We start from the raw sequence: 14716 nt of genomic DNA on the forward strand, positions 1-14716 counted from the left end.
CTGCAGCTGCCCGACTGCCTCCCAGGGCCGCAGCCCTGACCCCTGGACCCCTTAATCCTGGTCTGATTCTTGCTGCTGCTTCCTCAAGTCACCACCGCCCACCCCCGCTTGTCCTTGGAGGTCGGACTCTGACCTGGAATGAGGGGACCCGGGGCTGGTTGGCCCCAGGGTGCTGTGGGGGTTAGGGGGAAGAGACGGAGACCCCTGGTCTGACAGCTCCATGGGTCCCCTCGGACCCTGCCCCAATGCAACAAACACACACAGTGGGGGCGCAACTGGTTCGGGGACATTTATTGTGGGTTGAAAAGTCAGCATTGGCCGGTTCCACATACAAAAAGGACACTGGCTCTGGTAAGAAAATATCAGGGATTGAAGTCCGGCTGCTTTTCAATTGTAACATTTTGGCAAAAGTGAAAAGTTCCTGTAAACACCAACTCCATGGCTCAAAGTTTCTCTCCACAGCCCGAGGGGCCGGGGAGGCCCGGCAGAGACCCCACCCCCCACCCCTGCTCCCGCTCCGGCCTCGGGATTCCTTTGGAGGACGAAAACCCCAGCCGGCAGCACGGGGAGCTGGGGCGGGCTCCGACAGTCTGAAACACGCAGTACTCTGAAACGTCACGGATCCATTGCCTGCATTTCCCGCGTCTGGGGAGGGAGAGGCCAGCCCAGCCCGCTCCGCGCACACGGTGGGCGGCTGGGGTGCCTCAACTCTTTGGGAAGCTCTTGGGGGGGGACACCCCCCGCGGCAGAGGAAAAACAGCAGCTCTCTGGGCACTTCCGCTCCCCCAACTTGTCTCCTCAGCCACGAATGTGGCCCTGAACGCGACCCAGACCTCGGCCCGGTGCGTGGGGACACGCGGGCGCCAGGCCCGACCGGCCACGGCCAGCAGTGCTCGCGCATGCGCACCCCTGCACATGCGCCACCCCGACCAGCGGCATCTAAGACTAGGCACAGCGACTAAGCAGCATTGGGGTGTCCGTGAGCTGGTCCGGGCCGGCCCTCCCTGAGTGCGTACAGCAAGGCCTCGGCCACGCGTACGGCCCACGAGCAGCAGCGGTGTAGCGGCGACGGCAGCAGCTGGCAGTGGGGCGCCCAGAATAGCAGCCGGGCAGCCGCCTCGGTGCCAGCTGGGGCACCGAAATAGCCCGGAGGTCCAGCCGCCCAGCCCCCTGGCCAGCGCCCCCGTCCAGGCCGGGGGAGGTGGGCGCCATCTCTCACTGCAAGGGTGCAGGCGTCCGGGGAGGATGTTAAAAAAGGGGCATCTCTTCCGTACAAAAATAGAGGGAGGCTCGCAGGCCGGGTTGAGAAGGGGCGAGTCTATGAAGGGGAGGAGCCGGGGGCAGCTAGCAGGGGCCCAGCAGGGTGAGGCCGGCGGGGGTGGCCAGCTGCACCACCTGCTCTCGGCAGGGTCCGGGCCGGCTCCGAGGAACGTGCCTGCCTGTTTCTTCTGGCAGGGCATCCCGCGGGTCCCGCCCGCTGTGCACTGCGGGCCGGGGCCGGGGCTAGGGCCAGGCGTGCAGCTGCCGCTGGTCGTACTCGGCGATGAGGCGTTTGATGTGTGCCAGCTTGCTGTGCAGGTACTCGCAGCGCCGCTTCTCCTGGCTGTAGTTGGTGTTGGTCTGCAGGGGGGTCAGGTCAGGGCCAGGGCCACCTCCCAGGGGGACATCCCAGCGCAGCCCCCTGTCCCCTGGGGTACCAGCTGGGGGCAGGTCTCACCTTCTTGATCTTGCGATACTCCTGCAAGATCTGGCCCCGGGTGGTCTGCAGGGAACAAAGAAGAATAGAGAACAATGCCCCGATAACCCATGACCCTGGACAATGTGGGGGAGGGCCGGCAGGAGGGCCGCACCTCGTACTCAGTGGAGCCCTGCGTGAGTTGCCTTAGCTGTGCGTCAAGCTGCGTGAAGCGCCTCGTGACAAGCTCGATTCGGGCGTGCAGGCCCCGGTACTCTGTGTACTCGGCGTTGAAGTCATTCTTGTAGCTCTGTCGCTGCTCAGAGCTCACGATGGGCGCGTACTTCCTGGGGGACAGCGGCTGGGGCTCAGGGCCAGTCCAGGGGAGGCTGGACAGACCCAGGGAGCAGCGGGGTGGGGCCGGGCACTCACAGCAGGTAGTCGGGGGTCTCCGAGGTGGACGTGGGGGTAGGGACACTGGAGCTGCTGCAGGTCCCGTTGAGCCCTGGAGAGAGGGAGCACGGGTGGTGAGTCCCGAGGGTGGGGCCTGTGGAAGTGCCCTCTTGGACCTGGGAACACAGGGTCATCCACGCCAGAGCCCACCAAAGCCCAGCCTTGGCCTTACAGCACAGGCCATAGCTGTGGGGTGCCTGCCAGCCGCCTGATCCAGCTGCAGGGCTCTGCCTGGAGCACACCCAAAAGTCACCCCCACCCCACCCATGGGCACCGAACACATGGGCCCATCTACCCTGGAGACCTCAGACCTGTGTCTCCAGAGCTCGGCGCCCCCTGTAGACCAGTCCTGGGAAAGGCCTCTCTGGGCAGATGCAGGCACTCGGGTGGGGGTCACAGGGCCCCAGTACAGCCCCCTCCACCTGTTAAGTGTGGTGGGTGGGCAGAGGGGCAACCCCTAGCTGCCACCTGCCCACCCTTGAGGCAGCAGCTCCACACACGCTGGGTGGCCTGTATGGGAGTCCAGCACGGCGCCTAGGGTCGGTGTCCTGTGCCCAGTTCTCAGCAGCCATGCAGGACCTCCGTGCTGGTGTGCTGCCCCACCCCAAGGAACCCCCGGCTCCCAGGCCCCGCCCCTGCAGCACCCACCCGGGGCGTCGGGCGCCAGGGCCGGCGGCTGGGTGTGGGGCTGGGCCTCCGCCCGCTCCCTGAGCCTGTGCTTCTTGGATCGCTTCTTGGCCTTGCTGCGTGCAGGCCCGAGTGGGCGGCTGGGTGACGCACAGGTCGGGGGCGCTGATGGGGCCGGACCGGCCACTTCCCGCCGCTCACAGTCCCGACCACTGTGGCCCAGGTCATTGCTGACATCAGCCAGGGGGTCGTGGGCGCGCGGGGGCTCCAGCCGTGGGGGCAGGGGGGTGTCCATGGCGGCCAGCGGGCCTGGGGTGGGCAGCAGGGCCTCCCGGCTGTGGGGTACACTCAGCTTCCCGTTGGCGATGGGCTGGGTTCTCTGGGTGAAGTGTGAGATCCGGGGCTTCTTGGGGGCCAGGGGGTCGATGAAGTCGGGAGGCGGTGGCGGCCGTTTCTGGTCCAAGTGGACAATCTCTCAGGGGAGCCAGGCAGCCCCAGGCTCAGAACCCACCCGCCGAGCCCGTGCCTGCCACAGGGGGGCGCCCGGAGCCGACAGCCAGCCTCAGCAGCCCGGCTCCCCAGGGCAGAGGTGGTTGGTGGCTCAAACACCAGACAGTGGTCACCGGACTTCCTGGCCCCCAAACAGGGGTGGGGCCGCTGAGAACGGAGAGGGGAGAGCAGGGGTTCCCCACGGTGTCCCCAACCTGCTGCTCCCCACTGAGAGCCAGCCTCAGCACAGAGACCCCGCCATGCCCTGCCCTGCTCCTACCTGCAGGGGTGAGGCTGAGCAGTCATGCTCCCCTGAAGGGCTGGTGCTGGCAGACTCTCCAGAGAGCGCTCCGGCCCCTTGCGGCTGCAGCAGCTTCCTGTGGGGCCAAGCGGGTGGGTGGGTGGGTGTGGCCACACAGCCCCCAGAGCCTCCCGGCCTGCCACTGCCCACTGCCATGGCCCAGCAGGACACATGATACCCCACGGGCCACTTCGGCACCCCCTAGAGGCCCATCCAGGGGGCTGTGCAGCACAGCGACACTCAAGGTTGCATGAAGGGGGAGGCTGGCCTCTAACTGTACAGCAGCGGCTCTCAGAGGCTTCAGACAAACATGTACCCCAAGCCGGCCGAGCCAGGGCTGACTCACTGCACAGAGTGGACCAGGCAGGGCAGGACCTGCAGTGCCCACCTGAGGGGAGGTGAACCTGGGGAAGGTGCCAGGGCCTCCCTCCTCGATCTAGTGGGATGCTTCCCACCCCACCCCACTGCCTGTGACCCCAAGGTCCTACCTGACCAGCACGCGCTTCAGCAGTTGCTGGTCACCCTCCGAGTAGCCGGGCCAGTCACGCTGCACATCCCTGTAGACACTGTCCTTAAGGGTGCACGCGCCGTCCCGGGCATCCACGTTGGCCAGCTGCCGGACCAGAGGGGTCACTGGGGCACCACGCAGGCGTCCATCCCCAGCCTGGCGCTCAGGGGCAGTTGGAGGGGCTGGGGGGTGTAGGGGAGCTGCACCTGCTGTAGGAGGCCGTCCAGGGCATCCCTGTCGGCGGTGGCCAGGCCGTCCCTCTGCAGCCGCAGCAGCAGCTCCGCCTTGCGGTAGGGCCTCAGGGCCAGCAGGTGCAGCACTCGGTCCCGGAAGGGCCTCTGTGCCACGCTGCCCGCCCCGCCCCGCCGCACGGCGCTCGCCAGGCTGATGGGAGTAGCGCGCTTTCGGGAGGGCACGGCCTCCGTGGCCCCAGGCGCCGGCTTCCGGAATTGCACCCTCTTCCCTGCAAGGATGCAGGGTTCAGGCGGGGCAGGACACGGAGCCCAGGGCAGCAAGGAAGTGGCCGCGGGCGCCACCTGCTGGCCGCACTCGGCTCCGGCCGCCCCTGGCCCAGCCCCTGTGCTCACCCAGGTAGCGGCCCCCCGGCTTGATGACGATGGCGCTGCGGCTTCGCGTCTCCTCCTCGGCCTGTGCTAGGCTCTGCCGCGCCTTCTGGTAGGAGTCATCAGTGGCGCACACCGTGATCTTGTCCTGGACGCTGCCCAGGCAGTCCAGCTGCTCATCCCCATGGCTGAAAAGAGCACCTGTGTGAGCAGTGCAGCGGCGGGGAGCATGGGGGGGGGGGAGAGGGGTGTGCACACGGAGCACAGCTGCCTCACCTGGACACGTACTGCTGGATGCAGTCGAAGCTGCCCTGTGGGCCGTCGCGGCCCACGTTGGTGAGGTAGAAGGAGAAGGTGCGCGACTCGGTGGCACCGTTGGGCTGGGGGATGCAGATGTGCTGCCCGGGGACAAGGCTTCCGTCACGCGCCGCTTCTGGGAGCCATCAGCACAGAGACCCCACCCCGCATGCAGGGTACACACAGGAAGGGGGACGTGGGACGGGCACAATGACAGAGAGCACGGAACTTTCTAGAGTAGTGCTCCTCCCACTGTGGGTGGCACTCCCTCCTGGGGGTTCTGAGATGATGGGGGGGCAGAAGCCTCTAATGCAGCTGGTGGGTGCTCATTTACTGTCTGTCCGCTGACCTGTGGCAGATGCAGGGGGCGGGGGGGTGGGGAGACGACACACAGATTGTGTTTCTCTGGAAAAGAAGTGTCTATTCGGAAGCCCTTGGACCAGAAGGTCCACCAGGTGGAAGAGGGGACAGAGCTGGGCCCTGGCAGAGGGCCTGGCAGAGCACTAGTCCCTTAGGCATGCCAGCCGCGGACACTAGAGGGCGCCACAAGACCCGGGGAACAGGAAGGCAGGAAAGGGGTGCCGGGAATGAAAAGCATTGGGGGGAGGGGTTGGGGTGTTCCTGGGAAGGACTGACACCCCAAGACAGACTCACCCCCTGGCTTCCTTGAAATTGGATGGACGGTCTCAGTGACGCGGTGCCCTGCAGAGCGAAGGGGGTTGTTGGGGGTGTGGCCGAGTGTGAGCCCACTGCCCGCCACAGCCTGCAGCGCATTGGGGCACCAGCAGGAACACCCCAATGGCCCTCCTGCACTCATGGAACCTGAGCAGGCGGGATGTATGCACCCCTCACCACCTGGGGCAACTGGGGACAGCAACATCAGAGCCTCTCAGCACCCAGGTGGGGTGCAGAGGTGCAGGTGTGAGGAAGAGGCGCCCGCAGTGACCCTTAGCCCCGTGGCCCCTCAAACATGGGAAGGAGGGCCAGCCAGCACCCACTCATGTGCACTGGGGGGCAGGCGCCCTAGGAGGGGTCTCGGAGGAGACTCCAGCACAGATGATGTGACAGGGCAGTGGGTGATGGGTCAGAGGGGAGAGGCTGGGGGGCATCCCGCTCCTCCAGCCTGTCCACGAGGTTCCCCCTGGCTTCTGCAAGCTAGGTCGAGGCCCCTTCCAGCCACACGTCTTCTGCCAGGGAATCCAGCAGCCATCCGGTAAGCTGACCGGATGGAGGCCAGACCCAGGGAGCCAGAACCAGGCTGCCCCTCCAGGGCTAGCAAGCCCTCCTGGCACAGCCCACTTCTGGTCAGGGGTAGGAACTCAGAGCGGTCCCACGCAGATGGCCGTATGAGGTCCCCATCGGGGAGAGACACACCCTGGCCAAAGAAGATTCCTAAAGGTCTCACTGGCTCCCAGGGAGCAGGAGTCCCCTCCCCCCCAGAACTGTCAGGGTCACTGGCACAGAGGGATCATCATGGGCAGCTCCACTCAGCATGACATAAGCAGTGGGTGGCCAGGGGACGGGCAGGCCGTGTCCTGGGCCATCTCAGTAAAGGTTTACTTGGAAACCTTAGCAGCTGCCCCCCCACTCGGGTGCGTGCCTGGGGCCATGGTTCCCTGGGGACAGCCCCCAATTCCAGAAGGCACGCATGCGAGGCAGCCAGGTGCTGAGCTTGGTATCCCCAGTAAGAGAGTCCCGCTGGGCCCCTAGTCAGCTCCTTCTGAGCACGGAGACCTGGGGTCCAGACAGGAAAGCTGAATTTCCCCAAGCAATAATAATAATTATTATTATTATTATTATTATTATTGCTTTTTTGGGTCACACCTGGCGATGCACAGGGGTTATTCCTGGTGGTTCTCAGGAGACCATATGGGATGCTGGGAATCGAACCTGGGTCGGCCACATGCAAGGCAAGTGCCCTACCCGCTGTGCTATCTCTCTAGCCCCCCAAGCAATTATCATTCTTAAAAATGGAAAGAAAAAGGAAGCCCTGACTCCCCCTCCCAGCTGCCTCCGAGCAGCTCCAGGGCAAGGTGAGGCTGGGTGCAGTCTCCTGGGGGTCCCCCAAATGCCCACACAATAGGGCTGGGTTCCCGGCCCACTAGCTGGTGTCACCCCTCGGTCACCTTCACTGCTACCAGACGATTCTCGAGTCAAGCCCCAGCCCAAGAGGGCCTTGTAGCCCCCACAAGGGCCACCAACAAGCAGCAACGGCAAGGCTGAGCCCGGGCCCCACTGGGAAGGGTGGAGGGGGCCGGTGCTTTGTCCAGGTTCCAGGTGCGACCTCGGAGTGCCAAGCAGGAAGCCAGGGGCACCTCTGGCACAGAGCAGGATGGAGAGAAGGGGCTCGGGGCTGCAGAGGTGCGGCCACCAAGGAGGGCAGCCGGCACCCCATCGGGACCCCCAGCTCTTCGAGATTGTGGGGGAGGAGAAGAGGCTGCAGGCACCAGGAAGACGCCCTCCGTGAAGGGGGAAGGACACTTGGGTGTGGTGAGCCCAGCCCCACTAGGGGCCCCAGAAAGAACAGACCAGAAGTTCCAGAGGGAGATGGGGTGAGGCCGGGAGCTGTGCGACCCCCAGCAGGGCAGAGCACTAAGGGCTCTGCATGCTGACCCCCATGACCTCCCACCGCCAGTCAGGTGCATAGAGATGCGGCTGGGATGAAAGTGGATGGGGGAGCACAGTTCTGGGGGGTGCACACACAGGGCAGGTCCATCCCTGTCCCCTGCCTCGGTGCCCCGGGAGAACCTGGGGAAACTGAGGCTGGACCACCACAGAAGGGGCCCCCCCCAGCTATCAGCAGAGCCAGGGTTGGGGGTCGCCCTGCCCAGTGTGACACCAGAGGAACAGCAGAAATGGGGCCAGGCCAGGGAGTGCAGGCACCCGCTGGCAATGGCCCCAGGACAGACAGAAACCAGAGACCCAGGAGGACACACATGGTGATGGACAGCCCAGAGCAGGTCCTGCAGCCCCTCCCCACAGGGCTGACCTGGTGACTCAGCAGCCACCACGTCTCAAGTGGCCAGGGCAGTCCAGGCCATGACATGACGGGGTGCCACACGCAGCGGCGCTGGGCCAGTTGCAGCCGCTGGGAAGCAAATTCTCACAGCAGCGTCTCTGCAAAGGGCACAGCGGGCAGAGCCCATGACACGCCCCACGCAGGATAGGGCCCAGCCTTGGAGGCGGGACACAGGGCTCCCCACCTCCCATCCGAGGCCCACCGGGCTCCAGCCACTGCAAAGCTTGAACATGGGATGGTAAAGGTCCAGATGGGAGGCCAGGTCTCGGTCACCACTACTGGGAGGGGTATCCTGGAGTGGGGGGGAGAGGCCAGGGAGGTCAGTGGAGGGCAGGGGAGCGGGGAGGAGTGGGGGAGAGGAGCAGGAGGAGGGGGGCAGGGGGAGGAGCAGAGGGAGGGAGGAGCAGGGGGGCAGGGGGAGAAAGGGGGAGGGAGAGGGGGGAGGGGCAGCAGAGACTCTCAGGACTCCCCAGGGATGGCACCAGCCAGGATGATGTCAAAGCCGGTGGGGACGGTGACCTCTGGCCTCGGATGAGTCACCAGAGGCCGGTTCTGAGTGTGCAGCCCAGCAGCCTCGGGCTCCGCCCGCCCACAGCGGGAATGGGCATGTAGGCAGGAAATAGGCGTGTCACGAGGGGTCACACGCAGTCGAGGGTCACGCACGTCACGGGTTTGGGGGGGGGTCACACAGCTGCGGGACACGTCATGGGAGTCACATCATGGAGGAGTCACGTCATGGAGGGTCATGTCATGGGGGTCCCAGGGTTCATGTCAGAGGAATGGTACCACCCCCCTTCGAAGGCTGCCTGCCCTCGCCAGCAGCGCTAGGAGTCTGCGCCCCACGGTCCCCTCGTGCTGATCCCGAACACCAGCCCCTGCGGGCAGGGCATAGAGAAGAGGGTGAAGGGCTAAATGGAGGCTCCGTCCCTGCCCTGCACAGCACGGCCACCTCACCCTCCCGACACAGCCCAGGCACCCCCAGCCCTGAGCACCAGAGGCCGTCCGGTGCTTTCTGTAAGGGGGTCAGGCCCAGGCTGAGAGTGACACAGGTCCCGGGGCTGTTCCCCCACCCCCCACATTCCTGAAAGGAAAAGGAGGGGTCCCAGCCTAATCTCAGCTGGTGGGGAGCCCTGGGGGCTGCCAAGGGAAAGGTGCTGGCTCATTTCTCCTGCGAGGGGTAGAGTAGCCAAGGCCCTGGTTAGGCCCCTCTGGGTGTAGTCCCAGAGGACCCCCCAGCACTGCCTCAGCCTCCTCCAGGGTGGCCACCAGGCTCTCCAGTAACAGCCTGAATCCCAGCTCCCAGAGCCCCAGGCTGACTCGTGAAAGTAAAAATAAAAAACGTGGGCAAGCTGCACCTGGCAATCTGTCATCCCCTGCACCCCCCACAGGTGCCCTCAGTGCTCCCTACACTGGCCCCAGGAGCACCCAGGAGCCTCAGGACTTCCCTGGCTGCCCAACCAGGAAGAGGAACTGCGAAAAGCCCCCTGAGGCCTGGATCCTCCTGGGCCGGAACTGGCCAGTCAGCACCCTGACCACCCCCCCCAGTAAGCGGGGAGGACTTGCACGCTGGGGGGTGGGCAGGGTGGGCAGCTCCCTCTGCCCTCTCTACAGGGACCCAGCCCCCTTGCGGTGTAGCCCTCACCCCGCATTAAAAATAGCCGCGTGTCCGCGGTGGACGCGGGCGGGCCTTCCGGGAGGACGCGCCGGGCTGCGGGCCAGCACTGACCAGGTACCAAGTTCACCCCGGCCGTGCGTGACTCACGCGGCCCGCAGCCGCTGCGAGCAAAGCCGCGCCCCCCTCCCGCCGTCACAGGCTGGGGAGACCCCGACCCGAGTCACTCGCCCGCGCCCGGTGGGGGGGGGGGCGGGATCTTCCAGCAAGGGGAGAACGGCTTTGCTCCCACCCCGAAAGGTGAGGGACCCTTTGCACCCGGAGGAGCCGGCAAGACTACGGCGAGGGACGTGACCCCAGACGCGCTGAGGCCGGGCACGCGGCAAGGGGGACCCCGGCGGGAAGCAACCCCGGGCTGAGACCCAAGCGCGCGACATTCCTTCCGCCTGAGTGTGTCCCCGCCGGCCCGGCCCGTGAGCGCACTTGGCCCCCCCGCACCGAAGCACTGCCCCGTCCCCAGCTGGAGCGCACGAGACCGAGGCCCCTGCGCGGGGACCCGAAGGCACATCCCCCAGGCGCGGGGGCCCCTAGTGCAGTGCCCCCAGGCACGGGGACCCCGAGGGCTGAGACCCCAGGTGCGAGATTCCCGAGGGCACAATCCTTAGGCGCGGGGACTCCTGGATCTGTGTCCCCCCACCAGGTGCCGGAAGGGAGGCGGCACGGCTCTCCCAGGTCCCCCGAAGATGAGGCGCCCCCACCTCCCGAGGCACCTGGGCGAGAAGGACGACCGGCAGTTTGGGGGTCTCCCGACTCCCCACGGACCAAAACAGAGCTCAGCTGGGGGCTCTTGAGAATCTGCGCGAGGCTGCGGGCGGGGGCCCCGGCACCCCGTCCCGCAGGTGCCAGGTACCCGCACGGACGCTGTCCCCAGGCCCGCACGCGACCCCGGCCTTCCCGCGCCGCCCACCGGGGACGCGGCCGCGACGTTCCGAATGGGTGGGGCGCCCCGCCGGCCCGGACAGTCCGGCCCCGCGGCCCCGGGCCCCGGCGCTGGGGAGGGGGCGCGCCGGGCCAGTTCGCGCCCCGCAGAGCCCTGACGGCTCACCTGGCAGGCGCGGTAGCTCTCGAAGGCTCTCAGTGCACTGTCGGTGAGCTTCACGTGAAACACCGACACCCGGCTGCCGTCGCTGACCCGCCCGCACGACAGCCCGTAGCTCCGAGCCTCCTTCAGCGCCGCCATCTTGCGACCATCGCGCCCTGCCCCGCCCCGCCGCGCAGGCGCCCGCGCCCTGGCCCCGCCCCCCGCTGTACTGCATTATTCATAAGAGGCCGAGCCCCGCCCCCGCAGCGTCCAATCAGACCCGCCACCACTGGAAGCTGCATTATTCATAGGGCACTTGGTCACGCCCCCACCTGGGTCCGTAGTCTTCGTCCTGTATCCTTATTCATAAGGCTCGCCTGAACACGCCCCTCCTCGACCGCTCCAACCTGCATATTCATATTCGAGGCCCTCGGATAGAACCGCTTCCGCGTTCAAGCTCCGACCCCTATTCGCGCACCACCTCCCCCAAGCCCCGTCTCTATATGCATTATTCATGACTCAGAAGGGCTCGCAAGAGACCCCGCCCCACAAGCCGCTGCCGTGACGCAATATTTAGGAGGCTTCTTCAACACTTCCGTCTTTGGTTTCAGTTGGGAGCCGCAGAGGGCGTGGAGGGGGCGTGGCCTTCTCGGAACACGTGGTGGGCAGGGCCGGCTGGCTATCCCCCTCCCTTGTGGGCGTGACTCTTCAAAGAGCCAGAGCTGGCTGCAGGGTTGGGGTTTCCCTTAAGGTGGGAGTTTGGAATTTCCCTCTCCCAGACTTCAGCGGACTTCTGGGGCTGGTCCGTGATGGGAATAGATTTTTAAGGGAATGAAAATCTACATCACCGGGTCCTGAGAGATCATTGTCCAATTACCACAGGTTTTTAATTTATCTTATTGGGTGCCTCTGCAGCAGATTAGGGCCCACGCCCTGGGCTCCCAGGTCAACTCTTCCGGAAGGGTTAATGCCAGGGCACAGTGATGCAGTGCTGGAAGCCAGCAGAGAACCCCATCCCCAACCCCTCAGCACTGGGCGGAGTGCTGGGCTCCAGAGCTACTGCTCCAGTACTCAGGGGGCCCATGTGGTGACAGGAGAATTTGGGTCCTTGCTCATGGGAGTCAAGTACACCAGATCTAGGAGCTGTAACACAGGCTGACACCCCATTCAACAAAATCAAGCCTTGTAGGGCTGGAAAGATAATGCAGAGGTTCGGGGGCCCCCAGCACCTCATATGGTCTCCCTGGGCCCCATCAGGAGTGAGCACTGAGAACAAGAGGTGGGAGTAAACCCTGAGCACTGCCAGCTGTGGCCCCCCTTATAAAAAAAAAGAAAACAAGGAGCTTGAGTGATAGGACAGCCTCGCAATCCGGCTGATCCGGGTTTGGTCCCTGGCACCCCATATGGCCCCAGAGCCCAGGCGGGAGTGATGTGTGATGAGGTTGAGATCTGAGGTCGGGTAAACCATACATATGGAATTTGATCTGGACTGATTGTAAAGGTGGGAGCTATGAATAACTTTGGAAATTACAGTACCTCAATAAAAAATATTTTGAAAAATAATAAAAAGAAAAAAAGAAAATAAGAACAGGTTACTTGTCATAAAAGTTACCATTTCCAGGGGCTGGAGCGATATAGCACAGCGGGTAGGGCGTTTGCCTTGCACGCGGCCGACCCGGGTTCTAATCCCAGCATCCCATATGGTCCCCTGAGCACCGCCAGGGATAATTCCTGAGTGAAGAGCCAGGAGTAACCCCTAAGCATCGCCGGGTGTGACCCAAAAACCAAAAAATAAAAAATAGTTACCATTTCCAGTGAACAGTCCAGAGGCATGCAGTACATTCACATGCCGTGCAACCACCTACAATAATTCCAGAACATTCCATCCTCCAAATGAACTCCATAGCCATGAGCAGCCCCCTTCTACCATGTCCCTAGGTCTTGACAGTCCCCATGTTCCTGGGAGGGGCTTGCTCTTATTGGCTGTGTGTCCATTACTCTCCCTTTGGTGAAAGGAGAGAAACGAAACGGGCCACCCCCCCCCCAGCCCCGCTGATGACCATTCCGTTATTCATTCTGTTATAAATACTTCTTGGCTTATTTCTCCTGTAGCCTGTGCTTGTGTGACCCCCAGCCCCATCCTGCTCCCCTGGGTAGGGAGCCTCACCAGGGAGCAGCCAAGCAGGTCTGGGCAGGCTCTCCTGGGAGAGGGGCAACGGGGGTTGTCCAGGCCTCCCCAAGTTCCGAGTCACTTTCTGTCTCTGCATTCTCCAAGCTGCAGCCAGTGGCACAGTGAGGAGCCGGGGAGGAAGGAAGCTGGCCTGGCCCAAAAGTCCACTCCCTCCATCAGGACATGTGGACTCCAAAGGCCAACAGTACTCACAAGCTCTTCCTGCATCAGCTGACACATTGGTCCATAGACAGACATCCCGACAGTGCCAGGAACTGAGCAGACGCTCTGCAGGAGCCCCAAATACCACAGAAGCAACCCCCAGCTACCAAGCACAGACATGAGTTCCCCCATGAACAAAATACCAGAGAAGAGATGAGGGGCCAGAGCCAGTACAGCTGAAGAGTGTCGGTCTTACTAAATATGCCAACCTGGGTTCAAGCCCCAGCACCACATATGATTCCCCGAACTCCACCAAAAAGAGCAACTTTTTAATTTTTTTGTTCTTTTTGGGTCACACTCAGCGAAGCACAGGGGTTACTCCTGGCGGTGCTCAGGAGTGGCGGGGAACCATATGGGATGCTGGGAATCGAACCCAGCATCGTGCAAGGCAAATGCCCTACCCACTGTACTATTGCTCCAGCCCCTGGGAGAGTGGTTTTTTTTTTTTTTTTTTGGTTCTCACCTGGTGATGCACAGGGGTTTTTCTTGGCTCATGCACTCAGGAATGACTCCTGGCGGTGCTCAGGGGACCATATGGGATGCTGGGAATCGAACCCGGGTCGGCCACATGTAAGGCAAATGCCCTATCGGCTGTACTATCGCTCCAGCCCCGAAAGGAAGAGTGATTTCTAAGCACAAAGGCAGGAATGCGTCCAGAGGGCCCAAAACCAAAAATAAAAAAAGAGGAGGAGAGGGATGAAGACTCAAAAGGGTGAGAGGGGCTGGCAGGAACCTGGACATGGGTCAGTTCCAGTCCCCAGGCCCTTGCCCCAATCCCACCTTTCTCACTTCCCCATCTAAGAGCCAACACCAAGGTGTGTACAAACACCTGAACATCCCTGACCTCATGCCCAGCACGGCCTGTTCCATGATGGAGCAGGAGCCGAGCCCAAGAACCCTCTCTCCAAGGCACCACAGACCTGCCTGCCTGCTGTCGGGGCCCAAAGATTATTCTGGAAGCTGGGCCGGGCCAGGGTCAGGATTGGGCAGAGTCAGCTTAGGCTGAGTGCAGGCCTAGCTGGCCGTGTGGCCCCAGGAAAGACATCTGCCCCCTCTGAGCCACAGCAGCAGATGTTTTCCACCGCCCGCCCCCCCCCCCCCCAGGCCAGCACTGGCAGATGCCAGAGAAAGGCCGTGAGCAGCTCGGCAAGCCTGGGCCGCAGTGAGGGGTCAGCTGGCTTTGCCCTTGCTTCCAACACCCAGCAGCACTCAGTGTCTCAGGGCTCGACGCTGGGGGGATGCTGGGATCCACACAGGCCTGTGTCCGGGGCCACAGAGAGTATAGGGGGAGGCACTGGCCTTGCACAGGGCAGACTGTATCTGGCCTCTTGGCCGTACACCGGGCCTTTGATCCATTGGGACTCGAGGTAAATGCAGTGGACACGGGGATACACCCAGCCCCAGGCCTCAGCCCCCTCTGCTGGTACTGCTCCGGGGCTGTGCCCTTAGCCAGACCTCACAGGTCCCTGCCTTCCCCTCTCCTTGGTCCCTACAGGGCTCCTGCTCCAGGCTGGGTCATGAATGAAATGCGGTACGGGTCCTGGGGCAGGTGCATCCCAGCACAAGACCCTGCACAAACCTTCCCCAGCAGACACATCACTTTGTCAAGCCCTCCCCCCGCACCTCCATGTGGCACGGTGGCAGGACCCTGGGCGCAGACACCAACTCCATAGGCAGCAGAGAAAGCTCTGGAAAGGAG

At 63.6% G+C, this 14716-nt stretch overlaps 1 protein-coding gene across 1 annotated transcript; it reads right to left on the reverse strand.

Moving 5' to 3' along the window:
* Positions 1-274: 274 nt before the first annotated feature.
* On the reverse strand, positions 275-10798 carry ELL (elongation factor for RNA polymerase II). Its single transcript, XM_004616650.2, has 12 exons — positions 10650-10798; positions 5568-5615; positions 4893-5014; positions 4641-4804; positions 4260-4516; positions 4034-4158; positions 3525-3621; positions 2777-3209; positions 2108-2180; positions 1851-2022; positions 1718-1762; positions 275-1620 (listed from the first exon to the last, which is right to left on the reverse strand). Exons 1-12 carry the CDS (start codon positions 10782-10784, stop codon positions 1504-1506), a joined length of 1788 nt encoding a protein of 595 aa, XP_004616707.1. The 5' UTR covers positions 10785-10798; the 3' UTR covers positions 275-1503.
* Positions 10799-14716: the final 3918 nt, after the last annotated feature.

This window comes from Sorex araneus, chromosome 2 (assembly GCF_027595985.1).
Source record: "Sorex araneus isolate mSorAra2 chromosome 2, mSorAra2.pri, whole genome shotgun sequence".
NCBI classification, from domain to species: domain Eukaryota; kingdom Metazoa; phylum Chordata; class Mammalia; order Eulipotyphla; family Soricidae; genus Sorex; species Sorex araneus.

Bases quoted from the DNA above. Each gene is read 5' to 3' on its own strand.
- ELL (XM_004616650.2), bottom strand. From the start codon at position 10,784: ATGGCGGCGCTGAAGGAGGCTCGGAGCTACGGGCTGTCGTGCGGGCGG. The intron at 2,023-2,107 runs GTGAGTGCCCGG...GCTGTCCCCCAG, and splicing joins GAGACCCCCGACTACCTGCT to GAAGTACGCGCCCATCGTGA. The intron at 1,763-1,850 runs GTGCGGCCCTCC...TGTTCCCTGCAG, and splicing joins AGGGCTCCACTGAGTACGAG to ACCACCCGGGGCCAGATCTT.